Source organism: Colius striatus, chromosome 1, assembly GCF_028858725.1.
Source record: "Colius striatus isolate bColStr4 chromosome 1, bColStr4.1.hap1, whole genome shotgun sequence".
NCBI classification, from domain to species: domain Eukaryota; kingdom Metazoa; phylum Chordata; class Aves; order Coliiformes; family Coliidae; genus Colius; species Colius striatus.
Window position 1 is genome coordinate 3,143,326 of NC_084759.1, and position 21,208 is coordinate 3,164,533.

A 21,208-nucleotide genomic window follows, 5' to 3' on the forward strand; every position below is an offset into this window, starting at 1 on the left:
CTTCCATTTCTTTTCAAATATATATGACAAGTGAAGTAGCATCAGATGAACTACCCTCATCTAGAGAAGAAAAGAATGCAACTTACCAATAACTTGGCAGCTTGTACTCTAACAACCCAGGAGCCATCACTAACCATATGACAGATTTTTCCAAATGCATCATCCACCAAGCGAATCTCTTCGTTGGAAGAAGGAATCGGGACGATGCTGGCATAGGGAAACACGAAGAAGCTTTGCTGACCTCATGCCATGCTGGATGGCATCAAGTAAGAAACAACTGTGCTCAACTCCAATACCAGGAACCAAAACTTCATCTGTATCTACACACTATTATCAAGTGGCACCAATTTGTACACATCAGTTTTCCAACAGCTACTCCCAAGAGTCAATGGTACCAAACTCTTGAGATCAGGGTGATTATACTTTGGGTGATTATACTCTGACAATACTTTGAGTCTCTTTGCTAGAAACATCAGACCAGAATAAATGAATTGTTCAAATTCTGTAAATACTCAACAAATTTTATCTGAGAAGCAAAACAAGACAACACCATCAAATCAACTGAGCAAGGACGTACCACAAGGACATAACACCACGTGCACCATGGAAATGAAACTGCTGACACAACCAAAGAAGAATTTACCTGAACTATGGATGAACTATCCTCATTACACCATCATTACCATAGTAAAGTAGCCATGTTTAGCTCAGGAAAGCCCCCTGCTAACTTAAACCCTATCTCCATGTGCATTAAGTTGCTGTAGCTTTAATTGGTTCTTGTTTTTTCTATGGTATGTAGCAACAGGACAAGGGGTGATGGGATGAAGCTGGGACACAAAAAGTTCCATTTAAATATAAGAAAAAACTCTTTTACTGGGAGGGTGAGGGAGCCCTGGCCCAGGCTGCCCAGGGAGGGTGTGGAGGCTCCTTCTCTGGAGCTCTTCAAGACCAACCTGGACATGTTCCTGTGTGACCTGATCTAGGTGGACCTGCTTTGGCATGGGGTTGGACTAGATGATCTCTGAAGGTCCCTTCCAACTCTACCATTCTATGATTGTTATTCTTCACCTCCAATGAGTACCATTATACAGATCCTTGGGGTACTAGTGTGGATCTTCTGACGTGTCTCGGTTTGGGTGTGCAGCCTTTGTGCTTCACCACCTAGCACCCATCTTTGCACAGAAATGAAATTAATCAGTCTCTCAAACCCTGTGTGCTTTTTGGTTCTTTGAACACTGGTTGAAAGGACCTATCTTTGGGGACAGCAACTTTGCTACAGTAGATACCTTTCAGGGTAAAGTTGACTGAGGACCCAAATCAGCTGAACCGCAGCACTGCGCACTTGCTCGTAATCATCTGCCAACAGCTTGCAGGCCTGAAACGACAGTCACAGTACACTGAAACATCTCCCTGTCATTCACTCCCTACAGTACATCTAGGATCCTTAACCCTAAATTAGTTAGAATAGATTAAAAATCAGCATAAATTCAGTCTTTCCTTTGGCTCCCTAGGATTTCCAAGTGGTAATTCCATAAAGCCTTGCCCTTCCCATGATTATCTCCCCCAATAAACAATTTCTGGTGAGATTATCTCCCCCAGTTAACAATATCAGATGCAAAATAGGTTTTTATTTCCACTGCCATGAAGCAATGAGGAATATAGGCAACTTAAGTGCAAAACACTCCACCTCTGCTCTGTGCTTTGCCTCAGTCTTTAGTAATAGGAGCATTTCCACTGGGGAAAGTCAGTCCCCTCCAGGCCAGAAGACAGGGGCAAGGAGCAAAAGGCCTCCCATACAATTCAGCAGCAGATGGTCAGTGACCTGCTGCTCCACACTGATGTGCACAAATCCATGGGGCTGGATGGGGTACATCCTAGAGTGCTGAGGGAACTGGCAGGGGTGCTCACCAAGCCACTGTCCATCACTGATCAGCAGTCCTGGCAGACTGGGGAGATCCCATCTGATTGGAAATCAGTCAACATAACACCCATAAATAAGAAGGGACAAAAGGATCATCCAGGAAATTACAGGCCTGTTGGTTTGACTTCAGTGCCCAGGAAACTGATGGAGCAGATCATCCTAAGCTCTATTTATGCAGTACATGCAGGATAACCAGGTGATCAGACCCAGTCAGCATGGGTTTATGAAGGGCAGGTCCTGTTTAACACACCCGATCTCCTTCTATGACAGGGTGACCCATTTGTTGGATGAAGGAAAGGCTGTGAATGTTGTCCACCTTGACTTTAGTAAGGCATTTGACACTGTTTCCCACAGCATTCTCTTAGGGACATTGGCTGCTCTTGGCTTGCATGGGCAGACACTTTCCTGGGTGAAAAGTCAGTTACATGATTGTGTCCAAAGAGTTGTTGTCAATGGAATTAAACCCAGTTGTTGGCGATTCACAAGTGGTGTCCCCCAGGGCTCAGTACTGGGCCACTCCTGTTTAACATCTTTATCAATGATCTGGATGAGGGGATAGAGTGCACCCTTACCAATTTTGCAGATGACACCAAGCTGGGTGGAAGTGCTGATCTGCTTGAGGGTAGGGAAGCTTACAGAGAGATCTAGAAAGGCTGGATGGCTGGGCCAAGGCTAATGTCATGAGTTTCAATAAGGCCAAGTGCTGGGTCCTGCCCTTGGGCCACAACCCCCAGCAGTACTAAAGGCTTGGGGAGGAGTGGCTGGAAAGCTGCCAGGCAGAGAGGGACCTGGCAGTGTTGGTTGACAGGGGTTGAACAGGAGCCAGCAGTGTGCCCAGGTGGCCAAGATCCAGGGCATCCTGGCCTGGATCAGGAACAGTGCTGTCAGCAGGAGCAGGGAGGTGATCATTCCACTGGACTCAGCTTTGGTGAGGCTGCACCTCAAATCCTGTGTCCAGTTTTGGGCCCCTCTCTACAAGAAGGACATTGAGGTGCTGGAGAGGATCCAGAGGCTGGGCTACCAAGCTAGGAAAGGGTTTGGAGCATGTCTCAGATGAGGAATGGCTGAGGGATCTGGGGCTGTTGAGCCTGGAGAAAAGAAGGCTCAGGGGAGACCTTCTCACTCTCTACAACTACCTGAAAGGCAGCTGTAACGAGGTGGGGGTTGGTCTGTTCTCCCCAGTGACAAGCAATAGAACAAGAGGAAACAGCCTCAAGTTGCACCAGGGGAGGTTCAGGCTGGATGTGAGGAGGAATTTCTTTGGTACCAGGGCTGTCAGGCATTGGAAGGGGCTGCCCAAGGAGGCGCTGGAGTCACCGTCCCTGAAGGGGTTTCAGAGCAGAGTGGATGTTGCACTGAGGGAAATGGGGATGGTGGCTGATAGAGCTGGGACAGAGGCTGGGCTACATGGGCTTAAAGGTCTCTTCCAGCTGATATAATTCTATGACAAGAGGAGGGCACATTGTCACACAATCTAAAAAGATATGCAAGCAGGTACAAAATAACTACAAATTAATGCAAGGTTTTACCTGACTGTAGATGGCCTGCTGTAATTTTAATCCTCTTTCATGAAGCTGCAGCTACAAAAGAACAAAAAACCCACAAGAAAGTATAACTATAGGTTTAAGTGACACAGACTAAACTTTCACCACTGTGTTTCTGGTTCTTGATTGCTGCTGCAACTAAAAACGTTTCATTACTTTGGCCATAAGCAATTTAAATAACAATCCTGACATCAGTGTAATTGTTTTACTCTTCACAATCAATTACACTTTGATTAGGAAAATACAATTTATATAATGCCTGTCCATTTCCTAACCTTCAAACAATTATTTCCTGTTAGCCATAGTCAACCACAACTAAAAGAGACAAAGGAATCTTCAAAAGAACTAGTTTCCCACCACTCCTGAAACAGAGACTTAAAAGCAGCATTGCCAATGAATTTTCCTGCCCTGTAAACCTTCCAGTTACTGAACCAGAGGAAGAGAAACAGTGTGTGGTAGGATATATTTTGCTATCTGGAATGAGGTAGTATCATGAGTCTGATTTAAAAATAAAAGGATAATAGCTGGTTGAGCATGATTTACAAGAAACAGTTGCTTTTCTGGACCCACTTCTTCAAAGTACAAATCAGTGACAAAAAGAGACTAAAAACTACACACAGAGTAGCCAGGACACCTATGATCAAGAACCCTAAAAGTGCTTAGTGACCCTGAATTCATTCAGGATGTTTCTGTGCTTCAAACAACAGAAGGTCACTTGTCTTTGTGCTGTAATTATAAATTCAAGGTCATAAAGCTATGGGTTTGGTTGAATGGCATACAATAATTCTACCAACAAAAGTCAGAATGGGAGGAAAATGGAGGATAAGAGCAGCCTCCAGCAGAGGGAGATCCCAGACAAATTCAACTGCAATCTGGTCTCAAACTCATCCTGCTCCTTTCTGTGGACCTCAATATCATTAATTCAAATACCTTTAATTCAAAGACCCTTGTTGACCATCATGTTAGATGAGATACTGTTAGAAACTTGAAGGGTAATAGAGTAACTTCTGTAAACCCAGATACTCACAGGCAACTCACATTCAGCAAACTCTCAAGTGCACCATCCTTGCTGGCATTTTTCCCAAAGCTAAAAACTTGTACAGAGCCCCCACACAGACCAGTAAACCTCATAAATGCCAATGAATGTCATTATGGGGAAACATATAAATGTTGTTTAAAAACAAAGAAAAATCATTCTTTCTGGATTTATCACACAGGTTTCCTGTTGCAAGCAGCATTCCCCTGCATGTTGGAGTACTAGGGGCTTACTGTAGTTCTGGTAATCAATGTTGAATGAAGAATTACAGGCTTGTCACTGAAAGAAAGAGTTTACATATAATCCAAAAAGTCAACAAACTTAAAAGCCTCTTCAGTCACAGCTGAGGCAAGCTACTACCAATCACTGAAGTGGCCTTTGAGATCTCACATTACTCTCATATTTCAAGACCTAGTTTATTTTTCCAGGTAGTTTTGCTAAATGGACTTTTATTAAGTTAATTAATCTCTAACCCAAACCTCTCTGCATTAGTCTGCAGAACCCTACCAGCTTCCTTACATAAGCTCAAACAGCTTATTCCACTGCTAAGCATGCTTAAGCAACACTCACCATGGCTTTTATAGCTGCAGTCCTTACACGGGGGTCCTGGTCATTAAAATGATCTCCTATTATCTTCTGGACATCTTTGGCAGCTTGGTTTTCAGCTTCTTTTGCAACACCTTTTTCCACTGGTCCAAGACAGCCAATTAACTGAAGACACTTATTTCTTACACCATGGGAAGAATCTGTCAGATGCTGTGGAAGAGAAGAGCAGATGTAACTGGATTCTGCCTGTCTTTTCTCCCCTTGGAAACAACAAGTCATACTAAGATTCCTGGTAGTTAAAAACTCAATAATATTGTAACCATTGGATAAGTAAAATGAAAATAACTTCAACACTGAATGTGTATTTTTTTTCCTGTGGCAGGGATAAAAGTGTCATGCTCTAGGGAGGCTGCTTTACCTTGCAGGCTACCTCTACCAGTCTCATCCTGACAGAGGGATTCTCTGTGAGCTTTGTGCCAATCACCAGCAGGGTGTCCAGTAGCTGAGCAAGGACTTGATGAGACTCTGCAAAACAAAACAGTGAAATGTTACATATCTCTTTACTGAGCTCACCAGCTATGGAATCACAAACTCACTCAGGCTGGAAGGTCCTCCTGAAACCTCCTTTCAAGGCCAACTCCCTCAGCTTTGCCTTGCTTATCATGCACTCCACCCTCAGACCACCTCAGTGATCCTCTGCTGCACTCAATTCAACCTTACCAGCACTTATTTGGTACTGGGGAGCCCAAAATTGGATGTAGTATTCCAGACGTGGTCTAACCAGTGCCAAGCAAGAGGGAACAATCCCCTCCCTTGACTTGCTGGCTCCATCTCTGTTGATACAGCCTGGTACACAGCTCACTCGTATTTTGCCCACTGTTCACCTGGACCACCACAACATTCATGCCTCTGAACAGGAGACGTGGGTCTGATGGATGGATGTTAGATGAATGAGGAACTGGCTGAACGGCCAGGTGCAGCGAGTGGAGTCAGAGGCTGTGTGCCAGCAGGAATCAGTGATGAGTCCCGTCCCTCGAAGGTGAGTAACGGGAGTGGCCACTCTGCAGCAGAGGTTTCCGTAGTGTAGTGGTTATCACGTTCGCCTCACACGCGAAAGGTCCCCGGTTCGAAACCGGGCGGAAACAACAAGGTTTTTTAACCCTGTGCTGGGCCCTGGGGAGGCAGTAGCTCCAGGGCTGTGTTCAGTGCTGGGCCCCTCACTCACTGCCACAGGGGCTGCAGCGTGGCCAGAGCTGGGGAAGGGGCTGGAGCACAAGGGGCTGGGGAGGGGCTGAGGGAATGGGGGTGTTGAGCCTGGAGAAGAGGAGCCTGAGGGGACACAGCAGCACTTTCTGACACTCCCTCACAGGAGGCTGCAGCGAGGCTGGGGGATCTGGTCTGTCTCTGCTCCCCATATAACGAGTGGCAGGACAAGAGAGAGCTTGCAGCTGAGGTGCTGAGGGCTGCGGGTTAGTGATGGGCTTGGCAGGGTGAGGGGAGGGATTGGACTCCATCATCTTAAAGGTCTTTCCCAACCAAAATGATTCTCTGATTCTATGAAATACCTGACACAGACAGTGGGACTGAGGGGCAGCCTCGGCAAGTTCACAGATGACACCAAGCTGAGTTGAGTGGCTGAAGCTCTAGAGAGAAGGGATGCCATGCTCAGGGACCTGGACAGGCTGCAGGAGTGGGCCCATGAAACCTCATGAGGTTCAACACGGGCAAGTGCAAGGTTCTGACTGTGGGTCAGGGCAATTCTCAATAGACCAATAGAGGTTGAGGGATGAAGGGATTGAGGGAAGGAAGCCTTGCTGGGAAGGACTTGGGGTACTGGTGGATGAAAAGCTGCCCATGAGTCAGCAACGTGTGCTGGCAGCCTGGAAAGCCAACCTGGGCTGCATCCAGAGCAGTATGGGCAGTAAGGGGATTGCTTGCTTTACTGAGCGCCCCCTGCAGCGCTGCCTCCAGCTCTGGGCACCAAAAACACAAGGATGTGGAGCTGCTGGAGCAAGTCCAGAAGAGCCAAGAGATGATGCCAGGGCTGGAGCCCCTCTGCTCTGGAGACAGGCTGAGAGAGCTGGGGGTGTTCAGCCTGGACAAGAGAAGGCTCTGGGGAGACCTTAGAGCAGCCTTTCAATACTTAAAGGGGTCTTATAAGAAAGATGGTGACACTTTTTACCAAGGCCTGTACTGATAGGGTAAGGTGCAATGCTTTTAAACTGAAAGAGGGTAGATTTAGATAAAGAAGAAACTCTTTACAGTCAGGGTGGTGAGGCCCTGGCACAGGCTGCCCAGAGAGGCTGTGGCTGCCCTATCCCTGGAAGTGCCCAAGGGCAGGTTGGATGGGGCTGGGAGCAACATGACTTTAATGAGGTCACACACAACACAACCTCTATTTTACTGTCTATTACAAATCCAAGGCTAATCAGCTAATGCTTTCCTGCATCAGCTCTGATGACCCGGCCTGCAGCATGGTAAGGAAAAAACTCACCAAGTGAGACTCCATGTGAAGCAAGGCTGGCCTCCAGAACAGGGCATCAGCCCTCACAGGGAGACACAAAAACAACTTTGCACTCCATTAAGTACAAGTTTAAGAGACAGCATGATTCTGCCTTGACTTCAAGCACCACTCAAAAAATGAGACTTACTCTCATTCTGAAGTGTGTTAATGGCATCATCCACAATGCAGTCTGGGGAAAATCCTGCAGTCTTTGACAGCAAGCCCAGCAAGGAAGCAATCTTCAATCTCACAGAGGCATCGTTCTCCTGGTAGGAAACAACAGGCATTCTCATTCATTTTCCAGATTGGAGAGTGTAAAACACTTTCACACAGGCAGGACTCATATATGACCAGCCTGAGGGTCTGAACTTTACTGTCAGGTTACTCCCTGCTCCCTACATGCAGAACATACCTCTTAGAAAATCAGCCATAGGAGAAAATGTACATGGCAGCTGCCAGTACATTTCAAAGTGATTCTTCTACATGTTAATTCCTCACAACTACCTTCACTGTTTGAAAAGTTGAGGTTTCAATCAACCAGGTTTTCAAGGCACCAGAAAACTCCACATTAATAATGCTAACATCTTTGCAAGTTTGTAATGAACAAACAGAAGGATTTTAGGGGATGAACCAAGACTGAATACTAAAAAGTACATGTATTTCAAAGGGTTATTTTGAGTCTTCTACAGACTTGTGCACATCAGACTTCTGATGGTAACTGGAAGGCTTCTCTCCTATTGCATTGCCAAGGATATCCAGTACAGGGTAGAACGACAAAAAGCAGCCTGGATTCCCTACTTAGATCTTACCAAGCAGTTTTGCAACACTGAACACAGAGGTGCAGAAATATTACAAGTATTATTAGATCTTTCAACAACTGCAGAAACACCACAGTTACAACTTTCACATCTTTCAACAGCATTTGAGAGGGATTTCAGTGTCATGCCTCCTCCCCCAAGTGACAAACACGATTGTCATGGGAGTCATCTCTTTTTCAACTGAGCTGAGAAGCATCTTCTCTTTTTCAGGGTCGAAATGATGTGCTTTGAACAATGGTTTCTGTCACTGGACTACTTACATCTGTGGCAGGATACTTGTATTTCCACAGTATTGTGGTGTTTCCACTTTTGGTGTTTACCCTCTGTTACTCAGTGTTTTTTAATAAGAGGAAAACCCTCTCCATTAACACAAAGAAATTAATGATTCTGAAAAGGACACTTCTAAATGCACTTTTAATGGCCTTATGAATAATGTCTGCAATGTTTTCAGCAAGTTAGGGGCAGTCTCCCACCCCAGAGGGCATTTTCTCCTTCCTTCTAATGGCTCATGAGCTGGAAGTTAGAGAAAGTCTTTCTTTTAGTTTGCAGGGTCTGATGATCATTTCCATGATGAAAACAGCAGTAAGTGAAAGTGCCTCTAACCCCTCAAACCAACCACCCTCAGGAACCAGGAAGGGACTTTCAGGACTGCCTCAGGCCACTGAAGGCATACCACCCCTGAGAGCAACTACCAGGTTCTATATCTGATCCATTTCAGAGGCCATCACGACTGTTTGGGGACTGTCCCATCGTAATAGAAACAAAGGAATCAACTTAAAACAATGATACTACAAACAAAGCTATCATCACACAACTTCCACCACAGCTACAGCTTTAAGGGCTGGTTTCTGAAAGATCAGTTCAAGTGCAAGATCTCTGGAGGCACTAAGAAACTCATTCCCTTGAAAATGCTGACCTCAAGTAAAATGATGCCAGCTACAGGAATGCAATGCTTTTTAAAAGCTATGACCTCACCTGTAGATTTAAAGAGTCTTTCTTCTAACATAGCCTACAACACAACCTTCAGATAGCAATAACTTGAGTTATTTGCTCAGGAAGGAGTTTTCTTCACAGAATAACAAAGAGGTTGGGTTCCTTTAGCTGTACACTCCTTAAAGAGGGGACTAGTCCAATGACAAAAATAAGTTAGCAAGAAAAAAGATGTAAAACAGTCTCAAGACATATATCAAAGCAGGTAAGGCACAGAAACAGATAAAATGCAGCTCAGAGGTTTAGTGGAAGTTCAAAGCCAAACAGACTTGATTATAAAAGCAAATGTTCTTGAACTGTTCTGTCTTTATGAGAAATGTTTCAGCATAAACTGCAGTTCTTTCACTAAGGCCAAGTGCTGGGTCCTGCACTTGGGCCACAACAACCCCCAGCAGATACAGGCTTGGGCAGGAGTGGCTGGAAAGCTGCCAGGCAGAGAGGGACCCAGCAGTGTTGGTTGACAGGGGCTGAACATGAGCCAGCAGCGTGCCCAGGTGGCCAAGATCCAGGGCATCCTGGCCTGGATCAGGAACAGTGCTGTCAGCAGGAGCAGGGAGGTGATCATTCCACTGGACTCGGCTTTGGTGAGGCTGCACCTCAAATCCTGTGTCCATTTTGGGCCCCTCTCTACAAGAAGGACATTGAGGTGCTGGAGAGGATCCAGAGGCTGGTCTGCCAAGCTAGGAAAGGGTTTGGAGCATGTCTCAGATGAGGAAGGGCTGAGGGATCTGAGGCTCTTGAGCCTGGAGAAAAGGAGGCTCAGGTTCTCACTCCCTACAACTACCTGAAAGAAGCTCTAACAGGTTGGTCTGTTCTCCCCAGTGACAAGCACTAGAACAAGAGGAAATGGCCTCAAGTTGCACCAGGGGAGGTTCAGGCTGGACATGAGGAGGAACTTCTTTGCTGACAGGGTTTTCAGGCATTAGAAGGGGCTGCCCAGGGAGGTGTTGGAGTCATCATCATCTCTGGGTTTCAGAGCTGGGTGGATGTTGCACTGAGGGAAATGGGCTGGTGGCTGATAGGGCTGGGACAGAGGCTGGACTTGAGCTTAAAGGTCAGGAACATCAGTCAGGAAGGACTCAAATAAAGTTGAGCCAGTTTTGGACAGCTGGGTTCCCTACAAAACTTCTTGTTATGTATTTTGTCCCTTGTTAAGTTAATTTAAGACTAAACTGCATGGATAACAGTCCCATCCTTGTCACAGGCTCCTTAAACCAGTAACAAAGAGACCAAATAACATGATCAGAAATCACTTGGGTAAAGGAGTTGTCATTCACTCTCCTCACACAGGGCATCCTACAGCCCAGCCTGCTGGCACCTGAGTCAGCAACACAGGGCTCTCTATTCCACATTCAACTCCAAGAAAACAAGACCAGGAGGAGGAGGACTCTGGAAGCACACTTGGCTCCCAAGCACAGCACCTTGTAATAATGCTCCAGTAGGATCCTGACAACCCCTTCCACGCTCTCCACTTCCACAGGCTTCCTGGCAAACTGAAGCAGGTATTGCAGGGCATCTGCAGGCGAGGTAGCTTTGCACAGGTCGACGTGGAGCGCCGCTGACTTGCTGGGCTTGGTCAGCCGCAGCTTCTTAGTGGACAGGTCCTCATGCTGCTGCTAAGGGCACAGAAACACCACTTAGAAACACAGAGTAAATCTTGACCTATTCCTTCCTGCACTGAATGCCGTCTCAGCACTGAGCCTGAGAAAGCTCCTGTGGCAGTCGCTGGCCTCTTAGCCTGCTATTTTGAGAATGAACACATCTCCAGCCCCCTGGGACACCAGAAACACTGCAACACCTCTCCACACCCCACCACAAACTCTGTCCAACCCAATCCCAGACACAATTCGCAAGACAAACACAGCTTCTCCCCTGCCCGCCAGCTTAGAGCATCCTAGAAACTCCCTGCCGCCCCCTGCCCCAGGGCTGAGGGAAGCCGCGTTCTCCTCCCTCAGGCAACCGCGGCCCTCACCAGAGCTCGCTGCCCCCGCGCCCTGAGGGGAGCGCCAACCCCCACCCGCACACACCCTGAGGGAGCCTCTTTCCCTCCGGGCAGCTCCGACCACCCGAAACCCGCGGCCAATTCCCCTCCCCAGTCCCTCCGCGGCCGCCCCGCCCCAAGGCGGCCCGAGCAGCACTCCCCGGGCTGGGCCGCCGGCTTTTCCCGCCTCTCTCCGGAGCTCAGCGCTGTTCCCTCCGCCTTACCCCGCTCGGCCCGACCCAGCGGCTGCACGTTACCTGCACCACCTTGGTGAACTCCTCGTACACCCGCTTCTTCAGGTGCGCCGCCATGTTGCCGCGGGGCCCCGCGCGGCCGCCGTACGCGCAACCCGGAAGAGAAGCCCTGGCGGCGGCCGCTCTGTCCCCCTCCGGAGGCCGCGCCCTATGGCCGGGCGCCGGGCCCACAGCGGGCGGGCTCCCGTTGCCATGGCGACGCGGCCTGACGTGGCGGTTGCGGCCCGGCCCGGTCAAACCCAGCCGTGGCGTCAGCCCGCTCAGTTCTCATAGAGTCGTACAGATCGTTTCGGCTGAGAAAGGCCTTTAGGATCATGGAGTCCAACCCCACACCTCGCACCGCCAAGCCCAGCACTAACCCACAGCCCTCAGTACCTCAGCCCCACGGCTTTGGGATCCCTCCAGGGCTGGGGACTCCCCCAGCTCCCTGGGCAGCCTGGCACAGGGGCTGACACCCCTCTCAGGGAAACAGTTCTGCCTCAGCTCCAGTCTCAACCTCCCCTGGGGAAACTTGAGCCCATTGCCTCATGTCATTCATTACCAGGGAGAAGGGAACAACCTCCACCTCACTCCAGCCTCCATGAGCAGAGAGCACTCATGTCTTCTCTCAGCATCCTCTTCATCAGCCTAAGTAACCCCAGTTCCCCCAGCTACTCCTCAGATGCTTCACCAGAGTTCTCCAGATCCTTTACGAGCACAAGAGGTTCCAAAGAAACACAAGGGAGAATTAGTTCCCTGTTGAGGTGAGGGAGCACTGGCAGGGGCTGCCCAGATGGGCTGTGGAGTCTCCTTCTCTGGAGCCATCCCAACCCCAGCTGGATGAGTCCCTGTGTGCCCTACTCTAGGTGGTGCTGCTCTGGCAGGGGGGGTGCACTGGATGAGCTTTCCAGGTCCCTTCCAACCCTTAAGATTCTGTGATTCATTTTCCACCAGAACACCCATCAGTTTTGTTAGTGTTTGATGTTAGTCCATATAAACACCAAAAAAAATAAATAACATGGCTTGGCATTTCTAGACACACATGAAAGCTTAGCATGGCCTTCAAACATGTCTGCTGTGAGGAGAGAGGGTGAAGCCCTGGCACTAAGGAGCCCCCTGACAGACCTGTGTCTAATTAGACAACAGGAGACACAGGCAGCAGTTCTGTCTGTGATGCTATGTGGCTAGAGGTAGCCAGGGGTGCCCACAGATACCACATTCCTATATGTTCAGGGATTCCTGAAGATATCCCTCTTCATAGAACCTCACAGACCTGCTACCCATTTAATACTGTATTTCATATAAGTATGATTTGGACTTTGAGTTGAGTGCTGACTAGAGAGAATTGCAAGCAAAGGTTTAAAAGTATTCAAAAATGCCAGTACTTGCTTATCTGTTGTGCAGACACTTGTGAGCCGAGGCCTCCGAAATCAGCCCGAGAAGCAGCTGAGGGAGGGAGACTTAAAGGCGCCTTAAAGCTGCAAAACAGTTTTGTTTTGGCAGATTGAGCAGACAAACAACTTCAGAATAGTTTAGCAAGGTCACAGTGCCCAAAGTGAGCTAATTGCTTCATTAACTGTGAAACTAATATTACAGTTAACACCCCTAAAAATGATAACGAGCTAAAAGGAGTACACACTAAACATATATGACTGTGTTTCTCCTCTCTCCACCCGAATCACGCTAAACATCACCCTGTCTTGCATGTGTAATGGGCAGGCAGGGAGTTTCTGTAATGTATATGAGGAGTGTTCTTTCATTTCTTGGTGTGCATGCATTAGGAGGAGTGATCCCCTGTGCACCCAGTGCCAAATAAAGTGCTTTCTAATACTAAATTGAGTGTTAGAGAGTTTCTTCTGGACCGGTTTTCTGTCACAATTTGGTCACGTCTTAGGGACAGGGCGATTTGTGAAGGGGGTGAAGGGTCCAAAGAAGGGCCAAGGAGGTGATGAAAGATCTGGAGAACCTGCCCTATGAGGACTGAATGACAGGGTTGGGACTCTTCTCCCTGAGAGGATCTCAGCATAGTGTTCCTTGTACTTAACAGGCATCCAGAAATAGGATAGTGGTTTTCTTTTTACAAGGAGCCCTGCAGAGAAAAGGGGCAGCAGGTTGCACTAGGAGAGGTTTCTTCCCAGTTTAAGAAAGATTCTTTTTACAGTGAGAACCATCATTCACTAGAACAACTTCTCCAGGGACACAGGAGAGTCTGTAACACCAGGTGTTTTCAAGATGTGATGTGACTGACTGCTTGATAATCTCTCCCAGCCTCCCCTTCCCATCAGAGATTGGACCACGTGATCCTTGGAGGTCTCTTCCAGTCTGGACTGTTCTATGAGACCATTCTTGATAAAACTGTTACAGTTCCTCATGTCAGTAGTCCTGTAGTCATAGGAGTTTTGCTGGTTTGAAGCTTTAACTACCCTATAATCAGATTTTTTTCCCTAATAGCTAATATCAGTCTCTGTTGTGATTTAAGCCAGTTAACGCTTCTTCCACCCTTCGCACACAAAGAGTAACTGATCTCCTTTAAGCAGCTTTCTGTCTATTTGAAGGCCTCCTTGATTATGATTATGATCAAAGATAATCATCGTAGATCCTGTTTTCTAAACCTGTTTGCCTTCTCTGACACCGATTGTGTCATTTCTTACCAAGGTTATAAATGGGAGAGATCTCCAAGAGGCCCCCTCACATCTACAGCAGAAGTTCCCTGAGGTTGGTGGTGTGACTCCTGAGTTTCACTGGGGGGAATCTGTGCTAGGGTGAGCACATCTTCAAGGAAGCTTAATTAGGAATGATTGAATTCCATTAGCATAAAGAGAAAACTTCAGATCTTTGGAATTTGAGGATTTGGCGGAGGAGGGGAGAGATGTCAAGAAATAAAGCACTTCTGTTTCATTCAAAGAGCTTTAAAAGTTATTTATTTAGCATCTCAGGGGTTATTGTCCTTAACTGGAAGAAATCCATTTTCTGAGTAATAAAGGGAATAGGATCTGTAGTGGGTTTGTGTTGCAAGGCTTTGGTAGAGCTGAGTCTACAGGGATGGCTTCTGTGAGAAGTTGCTAAAAGTTTCCCCCCTGTCAGACAGAGCCAATGCCAGCTGGCTCCAAGATGGACCCGCCACTGGCCAAAACTGAGCCCATCAGTTGTGGTGGTAACACCTCTGGGAAAGAAAAAAGTTACTGTGCTGGAGCAAAGTGGTGTGGTAGAAGAGAGGAGCGAGAATATGTGAGAACATTGTCTCTGCAGACTCCAAGGTCAGTGCAGAAGGAGGGGAGGTGGTGCTCCAGGCCCAGAGCACACCTCTGCAGCCTGTGGTGCAGCCCATGGTGTGCCCCTACAGCCATGGAGGCTATGAGGGAGCAGAGATCCAGGACTGGAGCCGGAGGATGAGGATCCTGAAGGAGGCTGGGATCCTGTGGGAAGGGTACACTGGAGCAGCTCCTGGCAGGACCTGTGGCCTTATGGAGGGAGGAGCCCACAGCCCACTCTGTTCCTGAAGGACTGCATCCTGTGGGAAGGATCCAAGTTGGAGAAGTTCTTGGAGGACTGTCTCTCATGGCAGGGAACCCCACACTGGAGCAGGGGAAGTGTGAGGAGTCCTCCTTACGAGAGGAAGCAGCAGCAGAGACAGTCTGTGATGAACTACTGTAACTCCCACTCCCCATCCTCCTGCACTACTGGAGGGGAGGGAGGTAGAGACCTGGGAAGAAGGGAGAGGTGGGGGGAAGGTGTTTTAAGATTTAGGAGTTTATTTCTCATTACCTTTCTCTGTTTTGATTGGCAAGAAATTAAACTACTTTCCCCAAGTCAAGTCTGTTTGTCCTGTGACTGTAATTGCTGAGTGATCTCCCCATCCTTATCTTCACCCATGAGCCATTCAGTGTATTTCCTCTCCCCTGTCTGGACCAGGAGTGAGAACCTGGTGGGGACTTTTCACCCAGCCAGGGTCAAACCAGGATCGTAATCAATGTAGCCACTGTGAATTTGAGAGTGATTAAACCCAGCTAACAGCCATCCCCAGTATAAAAATAAACTTTCAAACACTCAGATTTTTAAAACACAATGTAAGACCCAGCTTGTGGTCTGTAAAGGAGAACTTGCACCGAGGTCCCAGACTTTCACTTCAGTGCCACTTTCTTCCCATCCAACCACGGTGGGTTTTCCCTGTTCTTCCGAAGGAGCTTATAGATTTAGAAATGGTATTTGTAGTAATAATGAATGTCATAGGAAAAAGGTTAAAGTAGTGTGGCCTGAGAAAGGAGAGTGTCTCCTTAGATTATAAACATCTCAGTTCAGCACTGTTGTTTTTCACTTCTGTTGATCCTGGACCATAGCTGAAGTTCTCTGTCTTTCCTTCAGAATAAATAACAGTAATACATACATTGGTCAGAGAGCAGGCTGTGTAAGAGGAGACCAGAGGATGCTGAAACCCTTTTTAACCTAGGGTCTGGTGTAGAAAACAGTGGGAAAAAGAGCTTTTGCCTTCTTATTAGGGATCCAAATTTAACCTGAGCGTGTGTTAATGCAGCTGCCAGTGTTTCCACTAGGAATTGTGTGGATCTGACCTGTTCTTGTTTCACTGAGAGACCAACCCCACGTGTCCACGAGGCATATTTGGGAATTACTCATTTCTCTTAGGTTCAGTGAGCTTGGCTCAACCCTCAGATCTGGCTCTCTGAACTCATCTGTAATAGTCAGCAACACTGAAAGCGTAACATTACTCCTTCTCATAGAATCATAGAATGGTAGGGGTTCACGGGACCTTTAGAGGTCATTCAGTCCAACCCCCCTGCAGAAGCAGGTACACTTTTTACATTGTACAATTATCCCCTAAAGCCCAAGTAAACAGTGGCTTTTAAGTGCTCTTTAATTTGGCAAACGACCAAAGGACTTCCTTCTGTTGGCCCACGTGTTTCTTCCTGCCCCTCTAGTAGTCCATGGCTTAGACTCCACGGCCCAAGTCAATTCCTGCTTTCTTCCATTCCCTATCGCCTGTGGCACTTCACTACCACCAAGTGAACAGGAACTTGTAGAAGAAATCATGCGACTTGAAGCGAAAACCTTTCTCAGCAACGTGAGGCTGAAAGGATATTTTATACCCTTTCGTCTCGACATCCATTTGAATGCAGTCCAGCAGATCGGAAATACTCGGCGTTGCTTTCCAAGGGCCGAACTTCACCACGGATTTTTTATCCATGTCCAAGCTGTTCAGGGCATCCTGACACCTGGCTGCGTCCTCGTCGGTTCTGACCACGCACACGATGACGCTGGAGTGGCGCGACGCCACGGCCTCCGCCCGCGCGATGCGGATCATCAGCTCGATGTTCTCGCTGTAGTTGGGCACCCGGGCCAGGAACTGCTTCCTCGCCACGAGCTCCCCGAAGATCTGCGGGGAGTCCTCAAGCTGCTTGATTAAGGGTTCGATGTCGTAGAACAACGCTTCCTTGTAGACGTCCTGGATGCACTGGGTGGGCACTTGGTTACTGCGCAGGTACTCCAAGATGTATTTGAAATGAGTGCCCGGCCTGTCGATGAAGAACCTCCCTTCGGAGTCAGTCCTGAGTTTGGGCTGGCCAGTGAACATCTCTGCCAGCTTGGAGCCAGGATGTTTCTTTAAGGTGCTCAGCGTTGTTGTGTACATCTCCCCGCCAACATTTAACTCCACGATGGGTGACAACTGCAAATATCACAAGGGGACAAAAAGCCACGAGCGTTACCTGTCTGAGGCCATCAGCAGGGAAGTGGCAAGGAAAAGGGGCAATCACAGAATCACAACATCCCAGAATGCTGGGGGCTGGAAGGGCCCTGCAGAGCTGCTCCAGCACAACCCCCTGCCAAAGCAGGTTCCCCTCAATGAGAGGGCACAGGAATGTGTCCAGGCAGGTTTGGAAATGTCCCAAGAAGGAGCCTCTACACTCTCCCTGGGCAGCTTGGGCCAGGGCTCCCTCACCCTTACAGCAAAAAAGCTCTTCCTTGTGTTTAAGTGGAACCTTTTGTGTTCCAGCTTTTTTACATTACCCCACGTTCTGTCAGTGGACACTACAGAAAAAACGTGTTGCCCAATCCCCTTGACATCCACCCCTCAGGTACTTATTAGTGTTGATGAGATCCTCCCTCAGTTTTCCTTTCTCCAGGCTGAACCCCAGATCTCACAACCTTTCTTCATAAGATGCTCCAGTCCCCTGATCATCTTTCTAGCCCTCTGTGGGACTCTCTCAGCAGTTCCTTGTGTCTCTTGAGTAGGGGAGCTCAGAACTGGACACAGCACTCCAGATGAGGCCTCACCGGGGCAGAGTAGAGGGGGAGCGGAACCTCCCTTGACCTGCTACCCACACTCTTCTTGATACATCCCAGAGCAATGTTGAACAAGACTGGCCCCAGAACCCATCCCTGTGTAACTCCACTGGCCACAGGCTTCCAACTCCATTCTGTGCCATTGATCCCCACCCTTTGGGCTCTGTCATTCAGCCAGCTCTCCATCCACCTCACTGTCCACTCATCCAGCCACACTGTCTGAGCTTTCCTATGAGGATGTTATGGGAGAGTGTCAAAAGTGAGCTGAAGTCTCAAGGTAGATGACATCCACTGCTTTCCCCTCATCTCCCCAGCCAGTCATGCCATCATAGAATGATGGTGTGAAGAGCGGTATGAGCTCTCATCTTGTGTGGGAGAGATGGGAACATCCACACCCTTTATTGCCAAAAGTAAGGTGCTTCTACAGTCCTTACAATCAGAGCAGCAGAGACTTGCACATTTCCAAGTGTCTGTGTCCTTACCTCATCTCTGGGCTTAGTAAAGTGTCGTTTTGCCAGCGGAGAAGAGGAACAAGAACTACCCTGCCCAGATGCTGTCGGTGACTACAGGATTCAGTGCTGATCTCCCAAGCCACACACAGATGTTGTCCCTGCTGGCCCCTGTCCTTCCAGTGAGAGTGATGTGTGAGCTGTCACTCTCCTCACGTGCAGAGAGACATGGACAGAGCTCAAAGTTGTGTAACTCCATTCTTATCACCTTTTGTTTCCTCTTCAAAGGAGGAACTAAAGCTCTTTGAAACTTTAGAAATGGGTGGAATTGGCTTCCACTCATCTGAGGGTTTAGTTACAAACACTGAAGTAAGACACAAAAATCCAGTGTGTCAGAGGTGGAGGCCAGAAGCTGTTTAGCAAAGCACTTTAGAATGTATACCTCTGGCTAGGAAATAAAGGAAATAATTCATGCAACTGACATGAATTGAATGTGAAGTTTGGATTTATTTCACCATGCATTAAGACCACTGCTACCTGAAACACATTAGGGGAGGCCTGAATTCCCAGGAAGGTGGACCTGCTGTTTAGTGTACCCTCCTAATGGCTCAATGTTGAAGAGTTTTTTTCAGCACTCAATCATTTGTTATCATACTCAGTAGAGGAAAAGGAGAGGGAAGAAAGGAGGCAGTTATTTCTCCTTCTGGCGTCACTGCTGAAGTCAAGTCACATGCCTGGCCAGGACCACACCTGCCATTAGGAAGGTGTGACTCAATAAGCAGCCCTTTATTCCAAGAGCTCACCTGCTCTTTCTTGGATCTGATCACACAAGGATCTGCTTCAGTGCTGCCAGTCACATGCCTCAGGTGAAGCGTGTACCTACGGGCTTAGCTGGATCCCACAGGTACAGACCCACAGGGTGACGTGAGCTGATCTCACAGCTCACACCGAGAGAAGGGAGAGCTCCTGCTGCCCTCTCTGCTTTGCATCCTTGTACCTACCTCCCTGCTTCTGTTTCTCACCTCATGCCAGCTCTTCTCCTTCATGATACTCAGCTGAATTGGCCCACAGAGGATTTAACAAGCACCAAAGCTGGCAAAGGGAAGGGATTAGCAACAGACAACGTGGAGCAGGGGGAGATCTTCCCTTCAAACAGCAGTGAGCTACCAGATTTAGCAGAAATTTGCTCACAGCTAAGGCAAGCTGACAAAACAACTGAAGACTTCAGATGAAAGACCCAGCTGGAATATTGCTTTGCCCTAGTGTGGGCAGCCTCATCTCAAGAGCAATCATTTGCAGTAGGGCCAAAGAGACATAAAAAATTATTCTGTCTGGTGATTTCCACCCCCTGAGGAGCACAGCCCAAAGCTGTTGCTTTAATAAAGCCTCTCAGATAGGAAATTTGCCATTAGTGCAAGAGAGAACCACAGCTTTCACCAAGCAGGGGCCATTTGGCAGGAGGGTCTCATGCTTTTGAGCCTTTGCTCCTTTTTCAGATGGCAGGTCAGATGTTTCATGCTCTTTGTCACTAATACAAATGAATAACATGTTCTTCATTAGTGTAGTGACCCAACTAACTAACTTTATGTTCTCAGAGCTTGATTAATGATTTTGGCCAGGGAATGAACTGGTTCCCAGGACACTGGGAATACTGGCACGGACTGATTCCCAGCTCTGTACTTAGACAGTGAGAACACACTTGAGAAAATCATTCCACCTTTCTGCACCCCTCTTTATTAATGTGCAGAACAGTTACCTTCTTGGGGAAGCATTTTGCAACCTGCACCTGAAAAATGCAATGCAAGAAGATTGGATTTGTTAAAGACAGACAGGTCTAGGGAAGAGACTGCACAGCTACAACAGAGAGGACAGGCTGGTTAGCAGTAGACTGAGGGCAGAGGAGGGCAGAAGGAAAACATCTAATCTCATCATTCATTTCTGCCTGTTTGTCTGAGGTTGCCATTCAGTTTCCTTAGAGACAGAAAAACTCCCACTCCCACCTGATGATTCTGCACATCTACAACACAGGGCAGCTTTTGGATCATCAGAGACTCCAAGAACTGATGAGAAACCCCAAAATTCGCTACAGGCTTTTAATTAGGGATCTGAGCAATAAAGTTCCCATTAAATTAATTAATTAAAGGAGAAAAAGAACCACTCTGGATATTTGCTGTGGCCAGATCTTGTATGCCTGCGAGAGACATGGCCCTTCTGGAAGCAAACTGGTGCAAACAAACCAGAGTCAAACACGGCTTTTTACCTGGAGTCACATATTTGGCAAGCACTGGTGTCTTCAGAGTAACAGATGGGGGAACACACCCCACCCCTCACTCTCATGTAGCCCAGAGGGGATGCTTTGATCTCACAGGAGGAAGCTGTGCCCTTCCAGCCCATCCCTTACTCACCGTGTGCAGGCTGCCGGTGACCTGCTTCCCAAGGGGCTTGTGCTCCGAGGAAATGCTCATCTCCCTTGGCCTGAGGGCTCAGCCCTGTGGGAGAACCTGCTGCTCAGTGCTCAGGCCCTGCCCCACGCACAGGATGGGCTCCCTGCTCTGCCTCAGTCCTCCTTGACTTGTTTTCTCTTCGTTGGGTCAGTTTTTTGCTGAGCTCCCAGCCGAGCCGCTGCCCCAGAGGCTCTGGTTTGCTCCAGACACAGCCCTGACACAGGTCTCAGGTGCAGGGAGAGGGAGGGAACAGCCTGAAAGCGGAAGTATTTGCTCATTATAGTTTTTTTGGCAACCAGCAAACTGCAGGGTGGACCCAGGCTGGCTGCCAGTACACACCTCCTGTAATACTACCTGTGCTGTGACTAAGAGCCAAATAATCCCTTCTAAAGGAGGCCCATTGCCCAGAGCACCTCTGAGCAGCCCCGTTGCCTGTGTCTGTGCAA

General features: G+C 48.1%; 2 protein-coding genes and 1 non-coding gene across 4 annotated transcripts in view; 1 reads left to right on the forward strand and 2 right to left on the reverse strand.

The window, feature by feature from the left end:
- INTS4 (integrator complex subunit 4) overlaps positions 1-11,739 on the reverse strand; it is a 41,131-nt gene extending 29,392 nt beyond the window's left edge. The window contains exons 1-8 of one of the 2 annotated variants that reach the window (XM_061990471.1): positions 11,597-11,739; positions 10,780-10,971; positions 7,699-7,816; positions 5,466-5,572; positions 5,072-5,257; positions 3,451-3,501; positions 1,287-1,375; positions 87-207 (exon numbers count right to left, since the gene is read on the reverse strand). In XM_061990471.1, the coding sequence (XP_061846455.1) occupies positions 87-207; positions 1,287-1,375; positions 3,451-3,501; positions 5,072-5,257; positions 5,466-5,572; positions 7,699-7,816; positions 10,780-10,971; positions 11,597-11,650 (918 nt within the window). In that variant the 5' untranslated portion in view covers positions 11,651-11,739. Of the gene's footprint in view, positions 1-86; positions 208-1,286; positions 1,376-3,450; positions 3,502-5,071; positions 5,258-5,465; positions 5,573-7,698; positions 7,817-10,779; positions 10,975-11,596 lie in introns of both variants that reach the window. The other variant, XM_061990463.1, reaches the window with a different exon arrangement.
- Positions 6,120-6,192, forward strand: TRNAV-CAC (transfer RNA valine (anticodon CAC)). Its single transcript has one exon. It is a non-coding gene; the product is annotated as a tRNA-Val (tRNA).
- Positions 11,740-14,509: 2,770 nt separating the features above from the next.
- On the reverse strand, positions 14,510-20,985 carry KCTD14 (potassium channel tetramerization domain containing 14). The gene is made up of 2 exons (XM_010198496.2): positions 20,724-20,985; positions 14,510-17,252 (listed from the first exon to the last, which is right to left on the reverse strand). The coding sequence occupies exons 1-2, from the start codon at positions 20,781-20,783 to the stop codon at positions 16,581-16,583; spliced, it is 732 nt and encodes a 243-aa protein (XP_010196798.2). The 5' UTR covers positions 20,784-20,985; the 3' UTR covers positions 14,510-16,580.
- Positions 20,986-21,208: the final 223 nt, after the last annotated feature.